The sequence below is a fragment of the Octodon degus genome, unplaced genomic scaffold (assembly GCF_000260255.1).
Source record: "Octodon degus isolate 3935 unplaced genomic scaffold, OctDeg1.0 scaffold00127, whole genome shotgun sequence".
Lineage (NCBI taxonomy): Eukaryota > Metazoa > Chordata > Mammalia > Rodentia > Octodontidae > Octodon > Octodon degus.
Window position 1 is genome coordinate 6,156,086 of NW_004524703.1, and position 10,081 is coordinate 6,166,166.

The 10,081-nt window shown below is 39.8% G+C and overlaps 1 protein-coding gene across 1 annotated transcript in view; it reads left to right on the forward strand.

The window, feature by feature from the left end:
* The window catches only part of Actn2 (actinin alpha 2), a 76,009-nt gene extending 71,210 nt beyond the window's left edge, over positions 1–4,799 (forward strand). Inside the window, exons 19-21 of the mRNA XM_004640844.3 lie at positions 988–1,053; positions 1,678–1,836; positions 2,736–4,799. Of these exons, the coding sequence (XP_004640901.1) occupies positions 988–1,053; positions 1,678–1,836; positions 2,736–2,894 (384 nt within the window). The 3' untranslated portion in view covers positions 2,895–4,799. The remainder of the gene's footprint in view (positions 1–987; positions 1,054–1,677; positions 1,837–2,735) is intronic.
* The last annotated feature ends 5,282 nt before the right edge of the window (positions 4,800–10,081 follow it).

The window sequence follows — 10,081 nt, forward strand, 5'->3', positions numbered from 1 at the left end:
TTTGGTGGAACGAGGGATTGAACTCAGGCCCTTGCACTTGCCAGGCAAGTGCTTATTCTACTGAGCTATCTCCCCAGCCCCAAAACTAATTCTTTATGACAAAAATACATGTATTTCCAGCCACTCATGAGACTAAGGGAAAAAGATCACATGTTCAGGGCCAGCCTTGGCAACTCTGTGAAATCTTGTCTCAAAATAAAAATTAAAGAGGACTGTGCATGTAGCCCATAGCTCCCTTTGCTCATTCCCAAGTATTAACAAAACAAAACAAACAATAAAAACACCACTAACCTTCCATTTAACAGTTGGTTTGGCCAATAACAATATTATCCATATTTAATTTCATATTGAAGATTAGATATTAACTGATTACTTCAAAACCTTCCCATCTCCACACAAAGTCCAGGAGACTTTGTTGACTTCCCTGTTTCTGCAAAGCTTGGTTGTGGTTCGACTTTACCTGGCCTCTGCTGAGAAAGCTGGGCTCTGTGGAAACCATCTTTCCTAGTGTTCTCTGTAGACGCACGCTGAATTTTGGGGATAAACTAAGCTTCCCATATGGAGGAGCCACTGCCACCTGGCCCAAGTGATGATATTGTGTCTTTCCAGTTATACAAGTTCTGGAAAAGCTTTTATCTTGGGGAATTTTACAGTTTAGGCGGGCTATTAGCCTCATTTCTCAGAATGCTGCAGGTATCTTCCACGGGCAATAGGTGGGAGCAGTGAGCTGCTGACGAGTGCCTTTTCTGTCCTTGCAAGTGGGGTCTCCTTTCCTTCAGTGTGTCCCTCCATAAGCCCTGTCTTCTTTTGTCTTCCAAACTGTTTTCTAACTTCTGTGTTGGCTCTCCTTCCTGTAAGTCCCCAGTGACCTTTATGATCTTGGTAGGGCTCAGGGCAGCTCTTCTTTTGCTAGGTTGTGCTTCCTTGGCCAAATAGAGCTATTCATCTTACCGCTAATTCCTTTGCACTCTTTACATGTCCCAACAGAGGAAGAACGGTCTGATGGACCACGAGGACTTCAGAGCCTGCCTTATTTCCATGGGTTATGATCTGGTAAGAGTAAAGTTAAAACTTCACTGAGTTGATATTTTTTGAGCTTGGATTTATATTACTGGGAAGTAACTGACTTAAAAGTATGGTAGCATGTGTGGATTTGGTTAGTTTTTATTTCATGGGAAATAGTTTCTGAAGGTCTGCCTGTTATCAGATAAAACTAATTTTACAAAGCCAAAACTTATCTTTACTCAGTGATTGGTTAGATTTTTTCCCAGTGAAGGAATCAAGAACATGGACTTTCCTAGATATTTTTAAGAACTTTGTTACTATAATTCACATACTGTAGCTCATCTCTTCAATGTGTACACTTCAGTGGTATTTAGTATCCTGATACTTTAGCACATGATTTAAGGTGATTTTTGCCTTTAACATTTTACAAGGTAGAAAGTTAATAGTAATAAGTCAGCTCAGAAAAACTGATGTTCCCATGGATTTTGGTTGCCACACTACATCCAAACTTCTCTGTTGCCCCTTAGTGCATATATTTAATGATTTTCTTTGAGAACAGCAAGCCTAAATCAACCTTAAAGAGAATCCCTTTCAGAGATCAGCGGAAAATGCCAGATGACTTAAGTTTTCAATTGCAAAGAAAGTGAATGTCTTTCTGCCATCTTTTCTCAGGGCGAAGCTGAATTTGCCCGCATTATGACCCTGGTTGATCCCAATGGACAGGGCACAGTCACCTTCCAGTCCTTCATTGACTTCATGACTAGAGAAACTGCCGACACCGACACCGCAGAGCAGGTCATCGCCTCCTTCCGAATCCTGGCTTCTGACAAGGTCTGCACTGCCCGATTTCCTTTTACTTTAGCAGCAATAGATCATGTTATTGTAGTGAAAGAAACAGGTTGCCAAGAGAAACCATTCTCATGCCAGTGCATTTTGTATAGCATCAGCACTCACAGTAGTGAGCAGTCTACAGAGAAAATAAACCTTCCGGGAAAAGCCTGCTAAATAGTGTGACTTATTGATTGTTGACCATTATTCACCAATCTGTTTTATCATAATTATTCTGCTTCTCATTGGATATCTGACGTTTGAAAAGAAAAGCTCTGGGCTGGGGATGTAGCTCAGTGGTGTAAGAACCTGTGTGGCAAGTGCAAGGTCCTAAGTTCAATCCCTAGTACTGCAAAAACAAAAACAAGCAAAAATTAAAAAGAAATACTCCATCACTAAATGTCAGTATTAGAGCAGTTTTCTCTAGTAGCAACATATTTTTAAATTTTTTGAAATAAACTGAATAGGAAAATTACACCATTTTCAAAAAAGCACATGGCACATGCATTATTGTTTCTAAATCAACATACCCTTTGAGTTAAATTCATGCTCTATTCTCTTCAGTGTGTGATATGAACTAATTGAACTATCTAGTATGAAATTCAGATAATAACGTTTATCACCCAAATTAGGGGTCTCTTTGAGAAATATTGATGATAATTCTCCATTTGCCTTTATGAAGCAATATTAAATTTTCTCCTGGCCAAAAGGCAAGTTAGTCTGTAGATATCCTTCTATAGGAGGACTTAGCTTTTTGTTAATTGTCTGGCACTGTGTTTGGTAGGCTCCCTTGAAGTTGATACATTTTTTAAATTAAGCAAATGCAAGAAATGTGTAAGTATAATATGATTCAGGTGCAGTGTTTCCTGTGACTGACTTGGTAAGCACTTGTGTTTCCCCAGCCGTACATCCTGGCAGAGGAGCTGCGCCGAGAGCTGCCCCCGGATCAGGCCCAATACTGCATCAAGAGGATGCCCGCCTACTCAGGCCCGGGCAGTGTGCCTGGGGCCCTGGATTACACGGCCTTCTCCTCTGCACTGTACGGAGAGAGCGATCTGTGATGCCAAGGTTCTGTAAGCCTTGAGCCCATCAGAAGGCAATAAAAGCTGGAGTCACAGTTGGTTTCCTGGGAACTTTGACAAGCTTTATCACAATGAGAGAGAATTTTGTATGAGCTCAGTCTAGCCGAGTAATGTGGCTGAAATGGAGTTTTGATAGTGTATGGTATAGTGTGCTTCATAAGTAGGTTTATTTCTGAATCGTTAGCTAAGTGTAATATCCGATTAGTATGTTTCAGTAAACAAAGCAAATTACTTGCTTTGAAATTAGGAAGATCTAGGGATAGAAGAAGGGTTAAAAAAAAATGTGAAAATCCAAAATACCCAAGATTCAAGACCGGGGGAACAATCACAAATTGGTAAATGTCTGATATATTTTAAAATTTCCTCATACCTAATATTCTTATGTGATTATCTAGGAGAATGTTTGGGGTTTAGTGCTTTATTTTCTGGCTTATCCAAAGATTAGCTCTAAGTATAAATAGTACTGTTGTCTCTCTTCATTTTAATTACATATCTGAGATAAACCTGCCAGGGAAAGAAACAGACTACATAAAAGATTTAGTACTCAGAATTTTTGAAATTGAGTTTACAGTCAGTTTTTCATTCTCTAAGACTAGATAATCCCACTTGTGGGTTTTATTGCCTTACTTATCTGAGGAAACGTAGAATTGAGTTGTTGCCAGAGATGAAAATGAGATCAGTAGGTAAATGAGTTTTAGAATTACTCAGATTCCTGTGCTTTTTCCAGAACTTATTCAGAGGTTCTTCAGAGACGCCATATGCAAGTGCTGTTTTCAGAGAAGCAGGTTGCCACAGTAGTTATTTATAACAAGAGACAACAGGTGGCCTCTAGCACTCCAGACAGGCCTGCCTTGTGCTGTTATGATCTGTTAGCGTGAAGCCAGAGGTGGCAGGAGGGGTCTAATCCTCAAGGGCAGTGGAGGTGGGTTCTTTTCACTGGAGGGCCAGTCAGCACGTAGCCCTTGGGTGGTTGCCTTCTGTGTAGTATGCAGTGGGAGGCTTTTGTTTGTGGTCAGGTGTTCACCACCAGGAGAGGACAGTGCCTTCTAACAGTCCTAAGTTTGGCTGTGTCTGTGTCAAGCCTGGCTCCATGACATGGGATGTCAGTAGTGCTCCTGACATTGTGCCCTGCTCTGTTCAGTGTTCATTCACTTTCCTGCTTGTGCTACCATATGCTAAAACTACTGTTATTCTCCTTTGTTGACTGTTCTGGAGAGTAAAGCGAAAATCTTTGTATATTTGAGTTCTTGGCAACCAGGAACTGAGTCATCAACAAACAAAACCAGTTGCAAAGAGCAATTAAAGTGTTCCTAGAGAAGCAGCAATGTGCCTATTACCTATAGTCTATTTCCTCAGATTTTTATATGTGTGCATAGAGAGCTGGAAATGTGACACTTTCCATCCACAGCTGTCTGGTAACCTGATACTGTTACTACTACGCTGACCCAATTAGAATCCTTAACTTTTATGCATTTTATTTACTTCATTATTAAGTTGTTGATAAATTCAAATTTCTGAAGTATTTGAACCCTGAGTTTTATGCCAGACACTTCTGGGATGGCGTGTAGGTGAGCTCTTGACTCTGTTTTATTTAAGCAGGTGCTATATCCCATCTATAAACATTAGGGAGAAACTAGGAAGTTATTCCTCTTCGAGGCTCTTCCTAGGGGGCCTTGTGGTGGTTTAGGGTTGGTATGGGTAACTCACCTACCTAAATTTTTAACTTTACGACATTCAGTGAGAAAATGGATCAATACTATCTGCTGATAAATGAAGAAAGAAGATATTCTGAAAAAAAGTAAACATGTTTATACTCACATTCTGGAAATCACTTTTATTTCTGATGCTGTTATCAATTAAACTAAATTTGTAAAAGAAAAAGAATCCTTGTGTTTATTATTTCAAGGAATAATCAGCTGCTTTGGTTAGCTGCCAACAAACTTCCTCTTTTGAAATTTCCATTAGATTTTAAAACTCATTTATATCTCTTAAAGAAGTAGAGACTAGTCCGGGTGTGGAGGCACATGCCTGTAATCCCAGTGCTGGGGAGGCAGAAAACAGGAGAATCACTAGAGTCCGAGCTACATAGTGAGACCTTGTACCAATTACAAAAATGAAAAATAAATAAATTTTAAAAATGGAATTAAAAAAAGCAATCAAGAAGTTTTAAATCATGAGAAAAGCCGTGAAATGGTTGATATGAAGTTGGACCATAGTAATGGCCAGGCAAAATCTTGCACTTTGTGATTGGTGATGTGCAACTGCTTGAATATAAGTTTTAGATGAAAACACTCAGCTTTCACATTTTAGTTGGAGATGAGCTCTCTACAGTCCTTACCCGAAGAAAACATCTAAAAAATATCAAATCAGAAATGTGCCGTTAAAAAAAAAAAAAAAAAAAGTGCTTTAAAGAAGTTGTTAGTTATTGCCAAGATGACAAAGACTTACCCGGTTTCCTTAGATTAGTTCAAAAGCTGACACTGCTTTTGCTGTTTCTTTGAATTTGCTCATGTCCCATGGAGCCTGCACAGGGATCACACTGAACTGAGGCATTTGCGCACTACGGATAGCACTGGCAGAGGAGACTGTAATACCAGCTGCTTGGAAAGATGGAGGAGGAAGATGACAAGTTTGAGGCAACTTAGCCAGAACCTATTAAAAAAAATAAATAAATAAAGGAGAGGGCTGGGGATACAGTTCTGTGGCAGAAAACTTGCCTAGCATAGGTTCAATTACAAACACTATATATATAAAAAAAAAAAAACAACCCAAGTACAATTAATTAGACACAAAAAGAATTAAAATTCTGGACTTCTATAATAAATTCAAAAAGAATAATCCCAGAACTCTAGGGGATTGAAGTAGGAGGACCAAATTTTGAGCTCAGCCAGGGCAACTGAATGATCTAGCATTATCTTGTCTCAGAACAGGAGCTGGGATGTAGCTCAATGTGAAGGGTCTGGGTTCAATCCTCTGTACAGAGAAAAAGTCCACAAAAACAAAATACACAGGTGATGTCAACAAGATAGAATTGGGAAGGTCTGAGAATCTGTTTCTCTACCAAAACAGCGAACTGGCAGAGGCATCTGAAGGGACTGTTGTAAAGTTTTCACCTAGTACACCTAGTAGCATACACACAGGCCCACAAGGAATCTTTGCAGAAAAAACTGGTAGTGCATATCAGTCAGTTGCAGCTTTCTTGCAGTAGTCATACCATATCCCAGCCACAGCCCCACAGAAAAGTGCAAGCATTGTTGGTATGGCTTGTTGAAGCCAAGTAGGCAGTAGGACCTTGAAGCCAAGTAGGCAGTAGGACCTGGCACTCTGAAAATCAGGGTTATGTGTTTGGATTACTGGTTGCTGAGGGCCCTGCACAGGGGTCAGCCACTATTTCAAATGCTATAGGATGATATGGCTTCCCAGGGAGGAAAACTGAATCGAACAGAATCTTATTGCCCCACTTCTCAAGCCAGACGTTTAAGGAAAGGTTAGTAGTTGATGAAAAGAGAGTGGAAGAAAAAGTTCACAGACCACAATCAGAAGCACACATTTTGCAGAAATAATTTTGTAGAGTCACTAAGGAGTACCCCAGGTCTCAACAGGTAAAATCCAGCAATCTGAGGAGTGGCAGAGTTTAATTTCCAGAGTTACCAGAATATACTGCTCACAATGCCTAATTCACAATAAAAAAATTACAGAATGTGCAAAGAAATAGGAAAGTCTGGTCCATTCACAAGAACAAAGAATTAGCAACTATCTGAAGAAATCTAGACATTGGAATTATTAGTTAATAATGTTAAATCAACTAGCATAAATATATTCAGTGATCTAAAGGAAACTATAAGCAAGGAAATAAAGGGCACCAGAAAAATGTATACAGACAATGAGAATATAGATGTCCTTTAACTTACAATGGGATTACCCCAAATTCATTATAAAATGAAGATAGCACAAAAATGTACTTAATGTACCTAACATACTGAACATTATGGCTGAATCTAGCCCATTTTAAACATGTTCAGAAAATTTACATTTGGCAAAAATCATCTCACAAAACCTTTATAATGAAGTATTTAATATCTCATGTAAACATACGGACATTTTATACATATGATGGGATACAAAGACACAAAGCATAAATTCTGCAATGTGAATGGCACGCTTTAGAGCAGGTGAAGGTGTCTGATCTAGCACAGCACAGGGAAGTCCTGGACTATGAGCACTGCAGTTCACCTTTCGTGCCAGTCCCTCAAAGAAGCCAAGTAGAAACATCTCCTATTGAAAATGTAAAGCATTTAACATTTCAGGGATTCAACCTGTACTACACAGCTTTCCTGTTGCTGGAACAAAATTCCTGACATCCACAGTTTTCAAGATGAGAGGTTTAATTTGCCTCCCAATTGCACAGGTGACAGTCTATGGTTGGTGGGCTCCAAGACAGCAAGGTCATGGTAGAAGGTCACAGTGGAGGAAAGCTGCTCATGACATCCAGGGGAGGGTTGAAGTTATGGCTCATGGGTACAGCACTGGCCTAGCAAAACTCTAGGTCCTGAGGCTGATTCTCAGTACCAAAAAAAAAAAAAAAAAGACATCCAGGAGAGCAGGGGAAAGGCTCTGGAGGCAGGGACCAGGGACCAGATCTAGTCAGGGACAGGGACCCCACTTCCTCCCTGTAGGCCCACCTGAGGCAGCCCATTCAGCTGAGTTAATGTATTAACTCATGGATAAGCAAAGAGCCCTCACTGTTCAGCCACCTCTCCAGGAGTCTCTTAATGCAGTCAAACTGATAAGCAGGATTAACCAGCACACATGAATCGGGCATATTCACGAAAGTCATTTGTTTAAATATAAGGATCAGCAACATTTTGGAAACTCATGTTGTAAATAGAGGCCAGTGAATTCAAACATCAGTTGAAAATAATAAGCAATTGGTGCACCTATTTTTCTGGGGAGAGGTTCTTGCATGAGCATCTCTGTGGCAGCAACAGCTAAGTGATTAAGTACATTAATGCAGAAGCCAGATTGGCCAGGTTTCAGCCCCAGTTTTACCATGTGTTACCATGACTGAGGCATTCATCTAACTTCTCTTGAAGGTTAAGAAACTTTGACTTGCTTACCAGTAAAACAAGAGTAAGAACAGCAATTAGAGGGTGAGGTTCTGCTATGGTGAGAATCTAAATAATCTATAAACCAATAGACAATAATAAAACATATGATTGCCATTTATTTCTTGGAACGAATAAATATTTGTTAAATAAGGCATAACCCAACAAGTCCACAGGATTTCAACAATTGGAAATCCTGGTAAACCAGCCAGACATGGTGGCACACACCTGTAATTCCAGTGCTCAGGGAGGCTGAAGCAGGAGGGTTAGCTCCAATTCCAGGCCAGCCTGGACTACATAATGAATTCAAGGTTAGCCTGAACTACATGGCAAGATCTCATCTCACCCCTCCCTCACCCCTAGGGAACCAAGAACACTTTACGTGACTTGGAATTATATCCCAAATACAACAGAAATTCTAAGTTTCAACTTGATGTTCTTAATTGGATCTTATGTTCTAGACAAGGCCAGAAAGCAATACTGTCTAATTCACTTAATTCTTCTATGTTGAGGACTGGGCTGTGAAATGATTAAATTCTCACCACAGTGCTCTGAAGGCAAAATAACACCACAGCTGAGGCAGTGGAGGATGGGAGGTGGGTGGTGGTGGTGCTGCTGACACTCCTTATTCCAGAGCAATAGCTGCCAAACCAAGAGATAAGACAACAGGATTTACTGCTTAAAGTGTCTTTGCTCTGTTGTCTCTCAAGGTCTTGCTCAGTTTCTTGCCTTTAGCTCAGCTTTATTGTCCAACCCCCAACTTGTTTGAAATCTGGTAAATACAGGTCTTATGACTTGTTTCTGAATCTGCCCCCAAAGCTCCATGCGGTCACAGGTGGTGGCTTTTCAGAGGTAGCTGAATCTGGAGTTTGTGATTCATTCACTGTCTAGTGTTGGCATTATGGTTGTGAGTGCTACCCCCACCCTAGACTGGGTAGCTCACATACAATATGAGGGACAGAAAGAGTCTTCTTTTGTGCTCCTTCCTTTTTGCTCTCTTGTTTTTGCTATCTTCTGCCACCATAAACTCTTGTCCATGTGCCATGCCACCCTGCCTTGGAGCCAACTGATTATGGACCGAAAACTCCACAAATAGCCAAATAAACATTTTCCTCCTCTAACTTTGGATGTCAGGTATTTTGTCCCAGTAATGAAAGAAAAATAATTAAGACAATAGGAAATCCAGAGAAGTCTTTGTCTTATGTCCAAGAGAGTTCTGACCTTCCTGGATGCCCTAAACCACAACTGTATTTTGTCTTTATTTAATCCTTTACCATAAGCTCATCTCTGAACTCTACAGGCTGATCAGTTCCTGACACCTATAAGTTATCTTTATTTTCCAATTTGCCTTTGAAAAGAAAATCAAAACAAAAATACAAACTTGGTTTGGACCTCTCATTGTATTGTCATAGAGGCTGGGGAGATAGCTCAGTAGCATAATCACTTGCCTGGGAAGCTGAAGGGCTTGAGTTCAATCCCCAACTCTGAAAAAAAAAAAATCCACTAAGGAAATTTGTTTAAGCTTTTTGGGGCCCGGCCTTAGCTCAGTTGTTTAAGTGGCTGCTTCCACAAAGCTGTGAGCCTCAGGTTGCTGTAGTTTGATCCCCACAACACTCCAGCCAGCCAAACCACCCCTGAGGGCATTCGGAGCAAAAAAAAACCTTATTCATTGTATTGTCATAGACCATCAACTAATTTTCTTCTTTTAGTTACAAGGAAAAAATTTGTTCTCAACTAATTCCTTTCAATTTAAAAAAAAATTTCTGATTTCTGTGTTTATTATGTAAATTTCCAAGATTCAAATAATTTTGAAAAATATTTATCAGATTGTCTTCCCCTCCTATATATCAGTTTTATTTATTTATTTATTTTTTGTACCAGGAATAGAACTCAGGACTATGTGCATGCTAGGCAGGTACTTAAGCCACTGAGCTATCTCCCCAGCCCCTCATTTTTACTAAAGATGTATTGGTAATTATCATTTATGATGATTAATATTGTTATCTATTAAATAACATTATTATTAGCCAAAATCAAGCCACACCCCCTAAAAAAAACCAC